General features: G+C 48.5%; 2 protein-coding genes across 4 annotated transcripts in view; one reads left to right on the top strand and one right to left on the bottom strand.

Moving 5' to 3' along the window:
* Sim2 (single-minded family bHLH transcription factor 2) overlaps positions 1 to 2,312 on the top strand; it is a 42,566-nt gene extending 40,254 nt beyond the window's left edge. For 2 of the 3 annotated variants that reach the window (XM_023718709.1, XM_023718708.1), the window contains exon 11: positions 379 to 2,312. In XM_023718709.1, coding sequence (XP_023574477.1) covers positions 379 to 791 — 413 coding nt within the window. In that variant the 3' untranslated portion in view covers positions 792 to 2,312. The remainder of the gene's footprint in view (positions 1 to 378) is intronic. The other variant, XM_004634360.3, reaches the window with a different exon arrangement.
* Positions 2,313 to 3,870: 1,558 nt separating this feature from the next.
* Positions 3,871 to 20,022, bottom strand: part of Hlcs (holocarboxylase synthetase) — a 224,836-nt gene continuing 208,684 nt past the window's right edge. The window contains exons 8-12 of the mRNA XM_004634396.2: positions 16,847 to 16,914; positions 15,313 to 15,473; positions 12,364 to 12,478; positions 8,956 to 9,169; positions 3,871 to 6,799 (exon numbers count right to left, since the gene is read on the bottom strand). Coding sequence (XP_004634453.2) covers positions 6,628 to 6,799; positions 8,956 to 9,169; positions 12,364 to 12,478; positions 15,313 to 15,473; positions 16,847 to 16,914 — 730 coding nt within the window. The 3' untranslated portion in view covers positions 3,871 to 6,627. The remainder of the gene's footprint in view (positions 6,800 to 8,955; positions 9,170 to 12,363; positions 12,479 to 15,312; positions 15,474 to 16,846; positions 16,915 to 20,022) is intronic.

Consider the following 20,022-nt stretch of genomic DNA (forward strand, 5'->3'; position numbering starts at 1 on the left):
AAGCACCCATGGAAGTCCTGGATTCCTGGCTCAGCCAAGAATGAGATTTTCCTGTACACTGGAAAGGAAATAGTCCAGGGTTTTGAAAATGCTATGGACTTGATACTTTTCTGTGGTCCTGGGTATTGAGTCCAGGGCTTTCTACACTGAGCTGTGTGTGCAGCCCTTTTTGAGGCAGAAGTCGCAGTCACTAAGTGGCAGGGTGCTGGGTTCACACTTCGGTTATTCCTGCCTCAGCCCCCAGAGTGCAAGGGTTATAGGCACGGGTCACCACGCTCGGCTTTCCCTGGACCTTTCCAGGTGCCATTTAAGGGCGCGGGTGGCCAGGGTGGGTGGCTCCAGGCCCGGGAGCGTCTCACGTGTCGCCTGTCCCCGCAGCAGCACCAGGCGCTGTCGCGCGCAGGTTCAGCGAGGACCCCGCACCCCAGCCGCCGCCGCCGCCACCTCCCAGTTTCCCGAGCTGTGGCCTCTACCGTGAAGAGCGCACGTCTTGCCCCGCCAAGGTCGCGCGCCAGGCCCGAGACGTGCCGCGCCTGCCTGAGTGCTGCGCGCCTCCCGGTCCCGAGCCCCCGGGCGCGCGCGCGCAGCTGCCCCTAGTGCTGCTCAACTGCCACCGCGTGCTGGCTCGGCGCGGGCCGCTGGGGGGCACTGCGTCGGGCTTGGCTTGCGGCCCCGCGCCCCCGGAATGCGCTCTGCGGCCGCGGCTCCCGAGCCCCGCAGCGGCCCCAGCCTCCGGCGCACCGAGGCCGCACTACCTGGGCACCTCTGTCATCATCACCAACGGCAGGTGACGATGCACAGCCCAACAAAGTGGACTAGCGGGGTGCAGACCGGACGCGAGCGGCAGTGACTGACAGAGCCAGAGATTTCTGCGAGCTCCGGGGCCAACCTCAGATTTACCGCTGATGCAGAGCGGAAACACGATTCTGCAAACCTGAGGGTCCGCGACCACCACGACCTCAAGCTCCCCGCCTTTGATTCAGTTTCTTCCCCCTTGAAATCAAGCTTCCGGCACTTTGCTGGTGACCTAAGGTGTTGCAACTCGCAGATATATGAGGGGGTGAGGCACCCTGATTCCAGGCGGGGAGGGTGGGCCGGGGGTTGGGGGCGGAGGCACAGGCAGGATCTTTTCCTCTGTTCTTAGCTAAGGCAGAAAGGTGGTCATTTTCAGTTCCTGGACACTCCACTGTCTTTAAAAGTCATTCATGAGTCTTACGAATTTTTTTAAAAAATTTATCTTTTCCTGAATGCAAAAAACAGCAAGCCAATTCTACTGTGGGTGTGTGCACACAAGTGTGCTTCACAAACACGTTAACAAGCGCTTATGCCCTTGGCCAGATGGATTTTTGATAGCACCAGGAACAGCACCTTCAGAATATACTGAGTAGGCATTAAATGCAAAAAGACCTGTGTGACCAGGTCTTGTCCGAGGGGCGGTCAAGCTGGCTCCACTGTGAGTATGCCACACAGCTCTGAAATCCTCCGAGCTGGATCGCTTCGAGCAATGCTGACCCGGCTGGCTAATTGCATGTGCAATATGGAAACGCGGTGGCCCACTAAGGGCATGCTAAGGGGTGTCATGAGAGTGATGGACCCGTGTTAAGCATCTCCTACATAGTGAAGAGCTTCCTCTGAACGTGTCATTCTGTGTATAGGTGGACAGAGATCTTTTGTAAAGCACCAGCAGTGTTTGAAAAATAAAATCTCATTACTTTTGTTTCATTTTTAGTTTCTTGCTCAGAGATGTCATTTAAGAATCCCGTCATGGCTATGACTTGATGGCCTTCATTGACTTTATTTTTGGTACTGGGAATTGAACTCTCAACCTTGCCCTTGCCAGGCAGGCGCTGTGCTGCTGAGCTACACCCCTAGCTCAGGGCCATGGTTTGGATGGTGTGTGCAGGCACAGACTCATTGTGTTCCTTGCTCAGTAAGTGCTGCATCATTTTGCTGCTTTTTCAAAAACAGTTTACTTTTAGGAAATTTTTCCACCTTCTGAGTGGAGAGGAGTTTTCATAGGTTCTGAACTTCCAGAATCAGAGGGCTCTCAACAGGTGAGCTGATCTTCTGCCAGGTGAGGCGCCTATGTATTCCCTGCAGGGTGTACCTGGCCTCAGGTAGCAGAGCTGCAGTGTGCAGGGGGCTAGAAGTGCACTCCCTCCGCAGCCCGGGGCTGGTGGAGCGTGTTCCCGAGGAAAGCCAAGCATATTGTTTCTTATACTCACGAGTCTCCTAATGAAACCTCGAGACGCTTAGGTTTAGTTAGTAGGAGACGTCACTGACATTTTTCAATAAAGTACCGCAAAATGCTTTTTTGTGTCTACCTGGTTATTATCCTCTGGGGTTGTTTTCAGTAAATACAAATCATGAAGGCTTTGGGAACAGTTTGCTAACAAAGGTTACGACAACCATGTTAGAGACTTTCAGATGACAATGTAAATAGGTGTAACAGAATATGTGTGTTCGTGGAAAAGAAAATGTGTGGTAGTGGGAAATGCATGGTCTGAAGCAACACCAGTTTACGTAACCTACAGCAGGAAGGAAGATGCCTCTATAACTGCCTCAAGATGGCTAGGGGTTCCCCCAAAGTAACCCACAGTTACTGTGGCCACCTAATATTCTCTCTGTTTTAAGAGTCCGAACCCTGCAGCTGATGTGGTATTACTTCCAGAGTTCTGTGAGTCTCTGACAGAGAAAGAGGAAACATTTTAATCTATTTTTCACAGGAAAAAAAAAGAAAAACAAAAACAGTAAGGGGCCCTAACATGCATCATGTTGGCAAAAAAGCCAATCAATGATTTGAGACATAAGCCTAATTCAGGACCAGCTGGGTCCGCCAGGGTCTCCCCTGGGGACAAAACACCTTTCTATTCATGAATGCCATCTTCTAGAAAAGCCTTCTATTTGTATCTCTGCAAAGAAAACCTGAGGGGCTGTATCTCCCCACCTGGCCCTTTTCAAAGTCCTGTCAGCCACGACCCACCTTAATGTGGGGACAGCAACAGCGCCCCACAAATAAAGTCTACCCAGGTTCCGATTTACTGGAACAGCTGAGGCAGACTGTGGGTGCCACCACAGGTAACATGGTATCAAAGGGCACTTCCAAGTGAGCGCCACAAAATTATGGTCGCTTGTTTTGGTGAATTGGGGTATCAAAAATGCAGGATTCACAGCGTTTCTAAACTTAAGTGTGATATATAAGGTTAAGGGGGGGGGCAAATAGTTTTGATAAAGATCAATTGGTTTTCACAAAAGAATTAAGAAAAATCCCTACACAGAAGCTAAATTGTTACATTAAATTTATTCCTCAGCTCAATTGAAAATATTTTAATTTTTACTTCCAGGTTTTGTTAACTTCATAGTAACAAGATTACGTCAAAAATACATTAAAAACAAAAGCCAAACCTCCCCAAACCTAGCTTCTTAGTATTTTAGAAATTCATACATATTCCTTACTATGTAAAAACATTTTATTTTTAAAATTTGATTAAACATAAATAAAAATACTGTTACCAAAAGCAGATTGTCTGGTTTTTTGTTTGTTTGTTTTGGCAGGATCGGGGATTGAACTCAGACCCTTGCGCTTGCTAGGAAAGCACTTATTCTACTGAGCCATCTCCCAGCCCCAGCCATCTCCCCAGCCCCTATCTGTTTTTTAAAATGAAATTTGTGGGTTAAAAGCAAGAATGAGCCAGAACAACAGTGAGACTTTTTAGTTTATTTTGGTAGATTTGCTTTTTATAGGCATTGGTTTAAAGTGATTCTTTCCAGAAGTGACTCTCTGAAAAGCTGAAGAAAAAAAGCAAAGGTTGACACTTTCTTTCTAGGATGCACAGTGATGACCAGGGACATGAGCTCCTGTCCAGCTGAGGGGCTCCTGCACGCCATGGTCCAACCGCCAGGCTCCCCACCTGGGTCTCCCCCAGCCTTAGAGGGCCCACTTGTCCCCAAGTCAGGTCCCAACAGCACACTGCAGAGTCACCTGCTGGACACAGGCCCTTCCTACTGCGCCACTAGCCTGCCCTGCTAGGCCTCCTGAGCTACTCCAGCAAGGCATGGGAAACCCCACTCCTCCTGTCACTGCCCTCCACCCCCGCCCTGTGACTCCAGAACTGGGTATGCCTAGCCTTCCAACAAAACACGGTAGGTACTCAATGTGATTTATTTTTTTATTTTTGAGGCAGTTGCACTCTGTAGCATAGGCTGCCTTTGAACTTGCAGCAATCCTCCTATCTCTGCTCACAAATGCTGGGATTAAAGGTATGCACCTCCACACCAAGCTTTGGATGCACTTTGAACTGGGGAATGAGAGATAATCCATGTTGTAAATGCTTGTGGTGATCCTGAGGTTAGGGGCCCTGTTTTAAAGCTGACAAGAAAATGTATAGTTCCCATGAAGACATTAAAGTTCCTGAGGGCACGAACACCCTAGCTGTTGAGTCCAGAGTGGCAGACTGCTGTGGCTCTAGCCATAAAATGCCTTCATTTTCTCTATGAAGCAAAATTTCGGGAGTCTTTGGTTCGTGTGAGGCAAAACCAGGTTTATGCATAGCACAGCCTATTTTTGTCTCCCTCAAGATGACTGGCTGTCCTGCACACCCCTCAAAAACACCCCTCAAAAGCTAACTTCGAGGGGGCCAAGTGGCACACACGGGACATCTTGGGGCACTTTGACATGACCACACTTCATCAGTTTTAATTTACAGAAAGGAAATTAAATGATAAGGTTTTTTCCCCAAAGAAGAACTATCTAGAATAAGCTTTCAGCTTAAAACAAAACACAGTATGGTTTTCATTAAATAATTCCCCAAAGAAATTCTAAAAACCAACCGCGGCAGCTCTGAGAGATGACCTGCCTTCTGCGACCAGCTCCAAAACGAAACTGCAGCACTGACTGCCAGAGCTGAACCTAAAGATGGCCGCGGGTGCGTCTCAAGGGTGAGTCGGTTTTGTCAACCGGGGGGTGTGGACTTTCGCTTACACTCGTCATTAATTCCAGAAGAAGACCTGGCCATTTAAGAGAGAGTGATTTCTTAAGAAAAATAATCCAAATGGAAGCCTTCTTTGCAAAAATGACTTCTGAAGTCCTTTTACAGTTACATTTCCAAAAAACACAGATGGGGTTGGTGTACTTAACTAAACACGGTGTTTTGTTCTCCCTGTGGGGCTGTCTGTGCCTGGCTCAGAAGGGCAGATTTTACACTGGAAACCACACGTTTCTGGAATTAGCCTGGCTTCTCCGAGGCCTGCAAGAGGATAGCATTAGTTCACAATGAGGGGGTTTTGTGCAAAGCTGAGTGTTCGTGGAGTTTTTCCCACTGACTTCAGCTGGGACTGGCAGGAAGAGAAGAGTGAACACAAACGAGCCTTTTGAGGCTCAAAAGGGTGGGCATGGGCCTAAGCTGGGAGCCGGGCTGTGTGGGAAGAGCGCGGCATACACCCGGGAACAGCAAACCGTCAGGGCTTCTCTCCCCGGTTCTGCCACGGAGACTTCTGGACATCAGATAGTGACTGTCTTCTTGAAAGCCACACAGAGGCATGTGCACACGCACACATGCACGCGTATTCTTCCTCCAAATAATGGTTTTCAGTGCATCACTTTCTTTCTTGGTGGTGGAAGGAGGGAGCAAAAATTAAGATTTTCAAATGTGAGGCCATGGTGCCTAGGGTGGTGGCACAATCCTGTAATCTCAGCCTTTGGTAGGCTGAAGCAGGAGGACTGCTGTGAGTCTGAGGTCTACTTGGGGCACACAGTGAGTACAAGGGCAGTATGAAATATATATTTTTTTTAAATGTGAGAGAAAGACAGACCCTGTCTCAAAAACAAGAACAACCAAAAGTGTAGTCAAGCATTCTACCCTCTGAACCTCTGCAGTCTTGCAGGAATGCTCTGTATTCGGCAGTGAACCAGAAACTTCCTTCAGAGCTTCTGAGGCCGCCTTGCATGTGGCACGAAGTGCCTTCACCTCCCGCGGGCAGAGCTGGCTCTGCTCCTGCCCAGGCTGCTCCTCTGCACCAGAAAGGTCCTGGACTTGAGCCCCGTCTTCAGGCGTGCAGTAAGCTGAGCTCAGGAAGCAGAATTCCCAAGACGGTGCCAGGGTGAGGAACCAAGTCCATCGTCATCACACCCAGGCTAGTGGGTATTCTCGGACGGCAGCAAGCAGCAACCTCCTCTTTCCCCCACTAACATAACCTTCTGCCCACTGGGAAATCCTTCCTGGGTGCTTGCAAATGACCAGTGCACCTCCTGCCTGCACCCAGAGCATTTCTGATTTGATTTTTTAATAGCTTAGGGCTGAAAAGGTTTCTATCACTAGAAAAGCATTTGAATGACACCATTGCTATTGCTGTTTAAAAGAATAGACTCAGATCCAAGTTCAAAGGCAGCGGGGGATTTCACGCCCACGTGGGCTTTCACTAAACTAAATCCTTCACCTGTTAGGCCACCATGTGGAAGCATCTTCAGACACCCAATAAAACAACAAAACTTTTAAGAACCAGAAAAATAGAAAAAAGATGAGAGTTAACGAATGACTTGAGGAGGGAAGTCACTCTCAAGCTGCATTAGCTGTCGGGTCCCAGCCGAGGCCGATGGAGGGCGGGGTGCACGTGCGTGCATGCAGCCTGCTACCGCCGCTTGGGCAGGATGAGGTTGCGCAGCATGTCGAAGGAGTTGCCGTCAGGGTGCACGGTCGCCACCTCGCCGCCATCCTGGTGGACCTGCAGGTATCCGGAGTCGTCCAGGCCCACGATCCACACCTTCGGGCCCTCAGCACTGCCCAGACGGACTTGCTGGCCACTGCAGAGGAAGCACAGGGGGTCACTGGGAGTGTGGCAGGAAAGCTGGCAAAATGGCTGTTCCTTCTACTAAGGGACTGACACTGGGGGAGAGGACGGAGGCTGGCTCTGGAGACAGGGCAGCCCCTGCTGAGCTTTCACCTCTTTGGGTCCCTCGTGAGTTGGTTCATATGGACTAAATAACCAGGGTCAGCTACACCTGTAATCCTGGCATTGGGGAGGCTGAGGCAGGAGGATTGCCACGAGTTAAAGCCAAAGTAAAGTACATAGTGCGAACTTATTTCAAAAAACCAAAATAAAAAAAATAAACTAACAGGGTTATGGAGAGGACTCTGGACTCTGATCATGGTACTGGCCCTGCTTGCCTGCCCAGCGCTCTATAGCACCTGTAACCCAGTCCCTGCAGCCAAGACTCAGGCAGAGGAGAGGAGAGATTATCTTATAAAGCTGGCAGCAGCACTCTGCTGCTGCTGCTGCTGCTTCCAGGGCTTTGCCAAAAGCAGCTGGTAACTTACATCCTTGTCAATGGTTTTCAATGTAGAGAACCTTCACCCCACTTTATTATATATTTTTAAACTTTACTTATTTTTGTGGGGCCTTGTACATCCCAGACAAGCGCTCTGTCACTGAGCTGCATCCCTGGGTCCTCTTACCCCAGATATTTATTTTGAAGAATTTTGGACCTACACCGAGTTGAGAGAATAGTCCATCAGACTTAGTGTTCCTCTTAGCCACACCAATGACAGTATTTTTCCTATTTGCTTTTTCTCTTGACCCACTTTTCCTCCTGCATCATTAAAAGTAAGTTTCAGGCTTCATGTCACTTGATGCTTACACTGTAGTATGCATCTCTGTAGTGAAACAGCAGTCCCTGCCTACAGACACAGCAGTCCCCTCCTATCCCGACCGCCACACCACCCTCAAGAAATCCAGGCTTGAAGCAGTAATACCACCTGACATAGGTTATCTGTATCAAAGGTACAGGACCAATACATATCTAATGCCCATTAACATCTTTTATGACTGCTGCCCCGCAGCCAGCATCTCCTCTGACACAGACGGAAGCCAGCTGTCCGCCTCTTCAGTTTTCTTTCATCTCCAGCACCTCTGAGCCCTTCCCTTGGTTGGGCGGAAGATGCTGACATTTCTGCAGGGTGGAGGCAGCGCATCTCAGAACACCAGCTGCACTGTTAGCACTGCGCTGGCCCCAGCCCGACTTATGGGGTGGTAGGTCCTGGGTGTGAATTTGCATTTCTAACAAGATCCTGAATGAGGCTGCACTGCTGCTTGGGGCTGTCGCTTTGACAACCACTGCTCTCAAGGGCTCTAGGTGCACCTTATCCTTCCTTGGGGAAGTCACACTGACTGGTTTTAGGGCGCTCTGGGTGGCATCTTTCCATACATCCTACCAGGAGGCTCCTGCAAAGCTAACAACCCAAATGCCCATCAACTAAGGAGTGGATTAAAAAAGATATGGCATTTTTATACAGTGGAGTATTACTCAGCTACAAAAAGATAAAGTATTACTCGCTTTTATAGGTAAACGGATATAACTAGAGACCATACTGATAAGTGAAATAAGTAAGACCCACATGTGGAAACACTATTATCTCCCTAGCATAACAAACTGAAAGAGTAAATAAAATCTGAAAGGTACAATAGATGCTGTAAAAGAGAAAGAAACTGTTCAAAGGGAAGGAACAACTGGGATGAAAGGAGAGGGAAAAAAGGAAAGAAGGGAAAAATATATACACAGGACAGCTTGGCTAATTGTACTGCTGATTTTTATGGGCCTTTTGAAAGGAGCAGTTAATGCTTCATTTTCTTTTTTTTTTTGTTCTGACCAATTTTGCAGCTTATGTGTGGCATGCTTACATCTGAATAACTAATGTGAAGATGACATTATGCGATATAACAACCACTGCTGAATTCCTATCAGTTTGTTCAGTGAAATGCTGTATCACTTCTAATGTTTTATGTTACTGTTTTTTTTACTGCCTTTAAAAAAGAAAAAGAAAAGCAAAAAGCTAACTCAGTCAAAGCAGTGTCTTTTAGCTTCTCCACCCCAGAGATAAAATCTAATTATCCAGCCAGTATGCACCCCCTTGCTTTAGGATGCTGAGCTCCTGACCTAATAAAAGACCTGTAGGCACTGACCTGTGTACCCAGTATTTATAATACAGGGGGAGGACGCCGTTGGGCCCTTGGTCCTGAAACATGTCGATGAGTCTCTCCAGCACTGTCACAGCCCTGGCAATGATGTAATCAGCTCGTAAAGGCTTTAGGTCTGTCTGATTTTGCTTGTTGTATTCTTCAATGAGGTCGTTGATGCAGATAGTAGGGTTGCTGTTAGTCACATTACACCCAAAGCCTGCACAACAAACAAACAAAACTAGTAGCTCATCATGTTGATAGCATCATTGGTCCTCTGCTGCCCCTGATACAGCTATGGTTCTCATTTTGGTGCACCTGGGGATGGAAGGCAGGGTCTTGTGTGTGTCTATCCGGTAAGAACTCTACTGCTGAGCTACACCCCAGCCTTCCTGCTAGAGCTTCACTCCAACTTCCTGTTTCCTAGAACAAGGACTTCTCAGCTTTACTGAAAAGAAGAAGGTGGGGAGATGAGACCCTGGGACTGTGAACAGGAGCTGTCACTGGGACAGGGTCCTGGGTGGCATTTCTGGAGTAACAACCCCTCACCTGATCCAGATATGAGCCCGACAGAAAACACAATCTGCTTTTCCTTTTTTGCATGAATGACAGGACACACACTTGAAGATAAGGAATTTTCTTCAGGGGCTTAGGGATAAACCTTGAGTTCAGAGAACTTATACCTGGTCTCAGGTCACCCTGAGGACCCATCTCTGAACCCTCTACCCTGGAAAGTCCCTGGGGTAGAGGCTCGGGTGTGGGAAGGAGAGATATATGTGCAGGGATGCCCTTCTTCTCGGTTACACTCACAGGTCTTCCAGGAGGAAAGGGAGACTACAAGTCGTATAAGGCCAAAGGACAGGCACACCTCTAGGGTCTCTAGGAAAAGATCACCACCCTATCAGCCAGAAAGGTAGCCTCTGTAGTATTGGTGAAGGGACATTTTGTTGCAAAAGGAAGGATAGACTCACCAGATTTTTAAAGGCATATACCAGTCATTAAAATACAAACCAAGCTAGCAGGTACAGTGGTATAAATCTGTAATCCTAGCTACTCAGGAGGCCAAGGCAGGAAGACTGCAAGTTTGAGGCCAGCCTAAACGAATTAGGGACTTAAATGAAATCTTGTCTCAAAATAAAAAATACAAAGGGCTAGGGATGGCTTAGTGATATAGTGCTTGCCCAGCATTGTTCAATCTCCAGTACCACAAAATTTTTAAAAATATTAAACACAAATAATGTAAATTACACCTAAAAAATGATTACAACAGGTATAAAATCTTCTCAATTCATTTGTCTGACAACAGAGACAGTCAATATCTGAAGCACCTACTGACAGCAAAGCATTCTACTGAAAATCTGAAAATTCTCCCTTGCATTCAGAGAGTCCTAGGGACATTAGTGACATTTATGTCAACCTAGGCTATGCCTGGATAGGGACCAAAGGACACCCCACAGGCAGCTCTGACTCTTTCCCTAGTGAGGCCTCTCTTTCCTGCACCCTGGCTGGAGGAATTTATGCCTAGCTCCCACTGTGGCTGCCATGTGGGACAGCTCCATCCAGCCTGGTGGATCACTGGAAGATGGAAGCGCAGCTGCACAGTATGAAGCTGCTGTCCACAGTAGCACTGCTGGTACAGGGCTGGGACACAGCCTTGTATTCTGTGGCTGGCACTTCCAACGCATGGTCACGTGCTTTCTCTTCCTTACTGATTTCTTTTTATGTATTTGGTATAGGGTCTATAGGGTCTACAAGGTCTACAGCGTCTCATTAAGTAAATCAGACTCGTAGTGATTCTCCTGTTTCCAGCCTCCTAAGCACTGGGATTACAGGCAAGCACCACCACATTCAGTCTCAATCGCCATCTCAGCCCAGCTGCTGCGCTCTGCCTAAGCAGGTACTTTAGTCTGCTGAGTTATCTGGCCAACCCTCCTTACTGATTTTTGAACACCAATTAAATTCTCCTGGGCAGGTTGGTGGCTGGATGACCAGAGCTCTAAAAACTTCTCAGGTTGCCTCAAAACCCATCTCCTTACTGATTTTCTTGTGTGAAGTGAGATAGGAATTCTTTGTCCCACCTTTGGCAACCATCAAAAAGTTTTAAGAAGGAACTTTTTTTGTATCTGGGAAGGACAATTTAAGAATGCCACACCAAGGTGGGTGAAAGGGTGTCCATTTATAATCCCAGCACTCAGCAGGCTGAACAGTAAGTTTAAAGCTATCCTAGATTACATAATGGAGACCAGCCTGCACTACAAAGGAGACCCTGTCTTAAAAAAACATGAAAAACAAACAAACAACAACAACAAAAAAAATGCAAGACCAGAGGGATCACTGTATTACAAACTTTCTGAATACAAAATGGCATGTTAAATGTTTATTTCTAAGGGCCAGCAAGATAGCTCAGTGCACTAAGGGCCGGCTTTGGCAAGCACAGTGACCAGGTTCAACTCCAGGTCCCGCATGCTGTGCCAGCCCCACCCCTGAGGCAAACGAGTACAGGGATGGTGGCACATGGCTGCAATCCCAGCGCTGGGGAGGCTGAAAACAGGAGGATCACTTATGAGTCTAAGCTGTATAGTGAGACCCTGTACCAAACACATAAATGCAAAAATATATGTATTTCAAGTTAAACAAGAAGCAGAGGTACAGGAGGGGGCAAGAAATGCTTGATATGATTTTAATTTTGTGGTTTCCATGGTCACAGACAGGAAGTGCAAAATCCATTGAAGTGGTTTCAGTCAACCAGGTCCTCTCTACGTATATACTAAGGTCTAGGACCATGAAGCATAGAACAACAGCTCTCTCACATGGCAATATATACAAGCACAGACTTTTTTGGAAGTTGTTTTGTTTTTCTTTTCTTTTTATGGCACAGGGGATCGAACTCAGGACTTCACACTTGCCAGGCAGGCGCTTATGCCACTGAACTATCTCCATAGCCCTGGAAGTTGGTTTCTTGAGGGATTGTCTTGCTATGTGCTATGTCGTTCAGGCTGGTCTTGAACTTATGCAGCCAAGGCTGGCCTCAAACTTACAGCAACCCTCTTGCCTGAACTCCTGGAGTGCTGGGATTATAGGCGTGCACCACCATGCCTGGCAGGCACAGATTATTTTAAATTTTGTAATCTTATTAATATAAAAATTGCTGAGAGAAAAGCTTTAAAATCTTACCAATAAGGGCCAGTGAGATAGCTCAGCAGACTAAGCACCTGCTTACACAAGCACAGGGACCTAGGTTCAATACCCAGTACCACATGCCACACTGGCCCTGCCTCGGGGGTGGGGGTGGGTGCTGAGCTTGCCATGTAATCCCAGCACTGGGGAGGCTGACACAGGAGGATCACTACGAGTCTGAGCTGCATAGCTGAGTAGTGAGATCCTGTACAAAATACATTTTTTAAAAAAACTTACCAATAAGTATATAGAATGTTTCTCCCATAAGTGTTGAGTTAACCAGAATTCCACCAATCTTCATGAGGTCACTGTAATATACATCATTGGGCCACTTCACCCGTAAGTTGATATCCTAGAGAAACATCTTCATGTTAATTAAGCAATCAGAGGATGCAAAGGCTCTGGATGGCATCATCTAGGCAAAGGAAGATGAGCAGAATACGCCTAACACTAGCAGAATATGACCTTGCACTCTCCTTTTGCAGACAGCTAGTCACATTTCTAGGATGATATGATAGTAAAGCAGTTCCGGTGGGTGGAAGGTGAGAGGCTCAAAGTGTGCGTGGCAGAAACCCCAGCACTCTACCCTAACCCCCTACTGTTCTGCTCCATCAAAAACACTCTCAAAAACCTAACTGTGAGTGAAATTCATTAACTATCTCAGCTTCAAGAAGACCACTACTGGGAACTATCAAGTGCTGGGTGCAGGACACAGGGTGCAAAAGCGACTACTGATAGGGCCCTTCTCCCCTGAGAAGCTCTGGTTGCAGAGTGTCCAAAAGGCAGTAGAAATGCCTCGTGGTCAATGTCAAAATGTGCTCATGATGCTGAGAGGGACCCACTGTTCTGAGCTACCACAGCAAGCCCTGCAGAGCCGCCCCATATCGACTTGGGGCAGAGCCTCCCTTGTTGTGGCCCACGCTGCTGCATCCCGCAGGGGTGTGGCTGGAGGCTCTGCTTGGGCCTTGGTCACAGCAGCTGGACCCGGGATGGACACCCAGGCCTCCACCTAATGGAGCAGAGACTGGATTAGCTCAAACAGGCTCTAGAATGCTCAACTTCTCAGAGCTGGTGCTGACAGTCAGACTGGGCCAGGTGTGGGTAGGATAGAGGAGGCCCCTGGTGCCTCGAGGTGGAATAGAGACCCTCCAGGGACAGGAGAGCAGCTGCTGGCCTCATCCGTATGGGATCAGACCTGTGCACTCTGGGTGACTGGCGCTGAGCCCTTTTTAGCTCCTTGCTCCTGGCACTGGGCTCAGCCCTCTTTTTTATTTTTTTGTTTTTTCAGCCCTTTTTATGAGGAGCCAACACTGTGGCTGCCACCGGTGACAGCACTGGACTCAAGCACAGGGCTTGCTGAGACTCAGCCTGGTGACTAAGGCCATGCGGTGTGGCCCGCTCTCCCCTACCTCTCACAGGTCTTCTCACTGTTCAGAAGTTCACTGTCCCCTCACAGTTGTATGGGAATCACAGCACAGAGGATCAAAGCACCATGCGAGGAGCTTGTGCTAACTGCTGCGGATGGAGCACTGTATCTCTTTTCTGCCTGGACACTGAGATCCTCAGGGACAGCTGCCAATGCTCAGACATCCTGGCAGTCACAGCTTGAAGAAGTACGACCCGTCTGGTGGTGCAGAGACCAAGGCTCACCTTCCTGTGCATAGCACCCCTCCAAAAAGGAGGACATAGGGAAGTGGCTCCTGCTGCAAAGAGCAGAGCATGTGCAGTCCATGTGGTACTGCTTCAGAGCGACAAAGGCCATCAGTGCCAGAAGCCAGGCTCAGACACCCATGGCTATGAGCCCTGCTGCAGGACAGCAGGGCTAGAGGATTCCAGTGGGGCTGCAAAGGATAAGCAATGGTGCAAACAGAAGTGGGTGTGGGGCAGAGGCCCAGGAGCCCAGGGCTCCGGACAGGAGTAGGGAGCCAGTGCCCAGCAGGGACTCAGAATGCATGCTAAGGGGGCTCTGAGGTCAGAGTCAAAGCTGTGAAGAAGGGAGACAGACTCACTACATCTTCTAGGCTCAGTATTGGACTTGTTTTCTAAGACTAATTATTATGCCACTAATGTTAAAAATGCCATCTCTCATGAAAGATCCTTTTGTTTTCTGTGGGTTTTTTGTTTGTTTATTGAGACAGGGTCCCACTGTGCAGCCCAGGCTGGCCTCAAACTCATGGTGGTCCTCCTGCCTCAGCTTCCTGAGTGCTGGGATTACAGTTGGTGACCTCTTTCCTACAAGCATACAGCTCAGGTGCTGTAGAATGGGCCCAAGAGGTCAGTAACAGTGTGACAAGTCCAGGACACTGCCAGGGCATGGGTACATGAAGTCAGTGACTTCAATGCAGTGCGGGGAACAAGGACGTCAGAATTAGCTGTGTCTGTACAACAGCAAAGCTGCACACACGCTGAGTGTGAGGCTGAGCTTGCGTGGGCCTGGAAGCAAGAGGAGGGTGAGAGACTCTCATCTGTTAACTGCTGGCAAAAGCCTTAGTCTCACTTGAGAGCTGTGCTTTAACATCTTGCTAGAAATCAAGACAATCGCTTTACTTTTAGTCTGACCTAGCGTCCCAGGTAGGAAGGACGTAGGCAGGGAGGATGCTGCCTTTAGATCCATTTGGAATGCTGCCAGGACCCTTTGGGAAGTGGTGCCCAGGAAGCAGAAAAGATGCTCCAGTCCAGGCTCACCGTTCTCTCATTGTCTTTAATAACAGAGACCATCCAGCAGTAGTAATGACACGGGCACGTCTGTCCTGATGGCAGGAGGGAGACAGTCCCCAGCCCAGCAGAACGGTGATGGTCAGCTGCAGACAGGAGAGCAGTGCATAGCAGTGATGATGGGAAGCAGAGGTAAGACAGAAGAAGGCTTCTGGGTCCGTAAAACAAGAACACGCAGACAACCATTTCCACCCAGTCCATCTTACTCAGTGCGTCTGCTGAAAGCAAAGCTGACCTTACAGGATGTGGAGAGCTTGGGCAAGCAGGCTGGAAAGGAATTCTGGGGAGCTGTGCGCCTGGCAGGACAGACGGTGCCATGCAATGCTGAGTACACTTTGCTATAAGCTCTACAAAGGGCATGGGACAGCTCCTTCCCACAACCAAATGTGCAGACAAACGCTACAGGCAAAACAAGTCAAATTCTGCACCCTCAGAGGGAGGTGTCAGACTTAATATTTAAACCACACGTACCTGATACCCAGGAATGGACCGCACAGCCTCCACGATGGCCAGGGACATTAGGTGCTGGACGAATGGAATCCTCTGTCCCAGCTGGGACCGCAGGGGAACAGACAGCAGCACCGTAGAAAGGGCACATCCCAAGGGGCTCAGCCATGCGTTTGGCCCCCGCCCTGGAAGACAGGCCGGTTGGCTAAGTGCTGCTTCCCATAAGGAAATCTTAGCTTCCCTTCCCCTCACGAGTGCTGCACACACAGGGGCCTAGCACATGCCTGGATGTCCTGTGTTACTCAACAAAAGAAAGACACTCATAATGGTCAGATAAGCTGCTGAAAATGTTTCCAATCCTTAGCACAATGCCCTGCCTCAGTGAGCACATCATTTATGCTTGGATAGTTAATGCAGAGCAGTGTCTGAACAGTGCCCTGGGTTTCGTCCTGACCAGACGGGCAAGTGAGACCAGAGATCAAGGCCTTGGGAAAAACCCACACTGACCCCTGGAAGTGTTGGAAGCTACTTTTCAATCCTTGTGGTTGCAATATTTGCACAATCCAGGGAATATACTAAAAGCCAGAGCTATATGCTTTCCACGGGGGGCACTGGTCTATGAATTTCATCTCAGTAAAGTCATTTTAAAAGCTGATCCCTTGGGGCCGGGAGATGGCTCAGTGGAATAAGCGCTTCCCTGGCAAGTGCAAGGACCTGAGTTTAATCCCCGGTTCCACAAAAAAAAAAAAAAAAAAAAAAAAAGCTGATCCCTGGCTCTAACTCTCAGACTTGTTGACTTCTTCAAACTGAGGTTGGAAAGTCAAGTCATCTAAGTGAGAAATACTGTTAGCTAACGTTCTTCTAGAGTGCTTTTTAAAAAATCCATCATATTGAGTCATATAGATTTGATAAATAAATTTTCTTCTTTTTGAGTTATGCTCAAGAGAAAGGGGCAGAAAGGCAGAAAATCTCTTCTCTCCCAGCTCTCACCTCTTCTGGGTGCCACAGGGCTATGAAGGGCAGGGACCAGTGAACTGCTCCCAGCTTTGAAGGACTCTGACAGGGAGTTGGAGGAAGGTGGCAGCCCCTGCTTCTCTGTGGTCACCGTGGGAAGGGCACTGAGTGATGTCCACCCCTGCAAATCCCAGGGCTAGCTGGGAGGTGACTGGTGAGAGAGAAGCCCCTCCCTGTGACATTTCCTACAGACACAGGCATGTTCTAGACCTCATGGAGCACCTTCAAGAAAACAAACATGTCCGGGATGTGTTGATTCACACACCACAAGGACAGATCCCTGGAGAGCAAAAATGTCCCTGCCAACATCAAGAGATTATGCGACATTGCAGTTTGAGAAAATGACCTGACTCCATGCAGGCTATACCTTCGTGTGCAGCCTGCTTCCTTCTTGTCCCATTTCCGGTGAATACGAACACAGAGCAGTCTCTGATTCGAGTTGTCTCAGTGATCAGCACACACAACCCACAACCTCTCTGGCCACTAGAATCACAGATTTTGGAAAAAAAATAAATAACAGCAAGGATAACAAAAGAGGACTGACCTTTGCCCTGAGTCTGCCGGACTGCGATGGCTATTAAACCCATTTCCTGTGGCATCTCAAACATCAACCTGCAAATGGTGGGAAAACTGGTCAGCTAGAACAAGACAGCAGCCGGGCCCAGAGCACAGACTAGGTGAGGCAGGGCTGTGCGTGGGTGGCCCAGCAAGGGCCACCTTTAGGATCTGTACAATCTGTAGAGACATACAGCAGTGGGGAGGTCATCTTCCTTCCAGATTCTTTTTCTCCTAAGACAGAGTCTCACTCATCATTCGGGCTGGCCTTGAACTCACCAGACAGCCCAGTCTGGAATTCTACTTAACAGTAATCCTCCTGCCTCAGCCTCCTGGATGCTAGGATACAGGCACCACCAGCCACGCCCAGCTTCTTTCTAGTATCTTTGAGATGAATGATGGAGAAAAAAGAATGAAGACAATGCCACTGATCAGACAGGAAGGAAGGGTGAGCTTGTGGAGCGGCTCTTCAGTTTAAGACTTGGCTCTGGTTTTTTTGGAGGATCTGATCAAGCTTTTTCCTTCCTGTCTGATGTGTGTGCCTTCTTCAAGGGACAAATCCCAACATTTGTTTTTACTTAAGGTGTGTTTCTGTTGGAACACCAGTACACAATCGCAACAGAAGTTTCTGATTATTCAGAAAAACCAATATGGTGGCTATAAAGCCGTTTAAAAGATACACTATCCCCTGAGAACTAATTATGTTTTAACTACAGTAAATAAATCTACACCTTCTGAGAACTCAAGAGAACCCTGGATCATTTTAGGCTTCAGTTCTGCTTTTAAAATGGTTTCATGTAAAAGAATTCAAACCTCTCTTTTGGGGATAGGGAGAAAAGTATACTAATCTCCCCCTAACAGGTCAAAATTAGCTGGGTTTTCCCCCTAAAATGAAAAGACAGACAGAGACAGAGACAGAGACAGAGAGAGAGAAAGAGAGAGGCAAAAATCCCTCACTCTGAGAATTTTCTCTGAGAAACTCGCTGCTCCATATTTTAAGGCTGTGGCAGGAGTTTCCTCCTCCTGGTGGTGCAGGCATAGCCTGTTTCTGGGTAGGGTATATCCAGCAGCACCAGCCAGGCCTGCTCGCCAGTGGCGGCGTTGAGGGGCTCTTCGCAGTATCTGTCTTGGGGGAGCAGAAGGGCAGGGCTGGGCAAGAGCTGGTGCTTGGACTTAATGTGAAGTTTCTAATAATCAGCCTGGAGGGGTCCACAACACCCCGGCAGGAGACAGGGGTTCTAAAAAAAGAAAGCTGGCGCTCTAAGTTCTCATCTCTCCTCTGGGCTAAAGGAACTGGGTGGAACTTTACACACAGCTGGCATTCAGGAGAAAAAAATCTTCCACAGAAAAGCAAAGCAGCACACAGCACCCCTCCAGTCACCCCCATGCAGAAGACTTGGAGAGGCCCACTGCCCAGTGCACCCAGCCTAGGGTAAGAGGAGCCCAAGGCTGGAGATCCCAGGTCCTGTGGGCAGGGCTTGCCGGTCCCCAGCTCCTCCCAGGCAGGCACAGGGCACCCTATGTGAGCCCCGCGTGTGCCAGTCCACTTCCATCCATGAAATACAGCCCCACAGGTATTTCTCTTGGACACCGTGAATAACCCATTGACAGTGAGTGTGCCCATGGAGCCCAAGCTCCAAATATAAAGCGTCCTTTTCTCGTGTTGGGCCAGCAGGAAACCCTAAGAAGGACTCCTTGTCCACACAGGGAATTAACATTATCTTCCAGAATCTCTGCTTTCTATCAGGTTGGACCACCTTCACCTGAGTTCCTGAGGCCTGGGCTTGGGGAGACCAGCTGGGAGAGGGGGTCAGCACACTGTGCCCACAGCAGCGCTCTGGATGACAAGCACTCTCCGAGCTCTCTAAATAAACATGTGCACAGTAGACAGTCGAATGCTCCAGCCAGCCACGGTGATAGTGGAAGGGGTGGGGGGCACAGGAAAAGGGGGGTGCAGAAAACAAACCCAGACTTCTAGAACAAAGAGAAATGATTAAGGGAACATATGCACTAAACTGCTAGAGGTTTGGCAGCAGTTAACAGGGCATATTAATGAGAGGAGCGAGTCTGTGTTGCTGAAGGCCAAGAGGAAATCTGTGAGGAGGGAGACAACGGGGGAAGGAGCTAATGCGTAGCTTGAGACAACTGGAGGCCGCCAGATTTATTTGTGCTATCGGAGATAACTCTGGGGCCAAACCACACAGCTCATGGTCAACAAAGACGCCATTTAGGAACCCGCCCGTTTTGCATTTCTGAAAATGAAGCTGCTGCAGTTTGCTTTAGCAGAAGAAAGAAACCATAAATGCATTTCCATCCTTCCTCGATGATGCCCTTACAAAAGGAAAAGGGGAGAGAAGGAAGGGTTATGAGAGGATTACCTTCCAGCCTCTGTGCATTTTCTCTCCTGGCTGGCAAAGGCTGTGGAATAAAAGGCTTCTCTAAGTGCTCCCGAAGGGTACTCAAGGAAAGCCTCTGTCTGCACTCGTGGTACTTCCAGAGCCCCATGGGGTCACTGTGCAAACCAGCAGCTCCCTGGGTGAGTACTTTGTTTCCTAAGGACAGCCCTGCCTTTGGTTTGGGGGGGGGGGCTTCCTAAGAACACCTTGATTTTCAGAAGGCCATTAAGATGAGGTTTTGATAATTCAGACTAATCCAGAAGACCGGCCATGAGGAACCAGTAAAAACTCTGGATGAGAAAAAATTTAAAGTCACACCCAGTCCATCCACTCTGGGGATCTGAACTCAAATGGCCCACACTTACCACTGCACTATAAAAGCAGAAACTTGGAAATGACCTAATGGCTCATGAGGGGAACAGTTCCCTGAATTATGGGACATGAAGTCAGTGGAATAATCTGAACCATTAAAAATGACAGCTATGAACACTACATAGCAATGTGGAAGAAATGAATACCATAAAAGTGTTACACAGAGGGCTGGGGAGATAGCTTGTGGTCTAAGTGTCTGCCTGGCAAATGCAAGGACCTGGGTTTTTTTTTTGTTTTTTTTTTTTTGCAGGACCGGGGTTTGAACTCAGGACCCTGCGCTTGCCAGACAAGCGTTTATTCTACTGAGCTATCTCCCCAGCCCCAAGGACCTGGGTTTGATCCCCAGTACTGCATGCTTTGCCAGTGCCAGAATCCTGAGTGATGGTGCACGTCTGTG

This window comes from Octodon degus, unplaced genomic scaffold (genome assembly GCF_000260255.1).
Source record: "Octodon degus isolate 3935 unplaced genomic scaffold, OctDeg1.0 scaffold00061, whole genome shotgun sequence".
Taxonomy (NCBI): Eukaryota; Metazoa; Chordata; class Mammalia; order Rodentia; family Octodontidae; genus Octodon; species Octodon degus.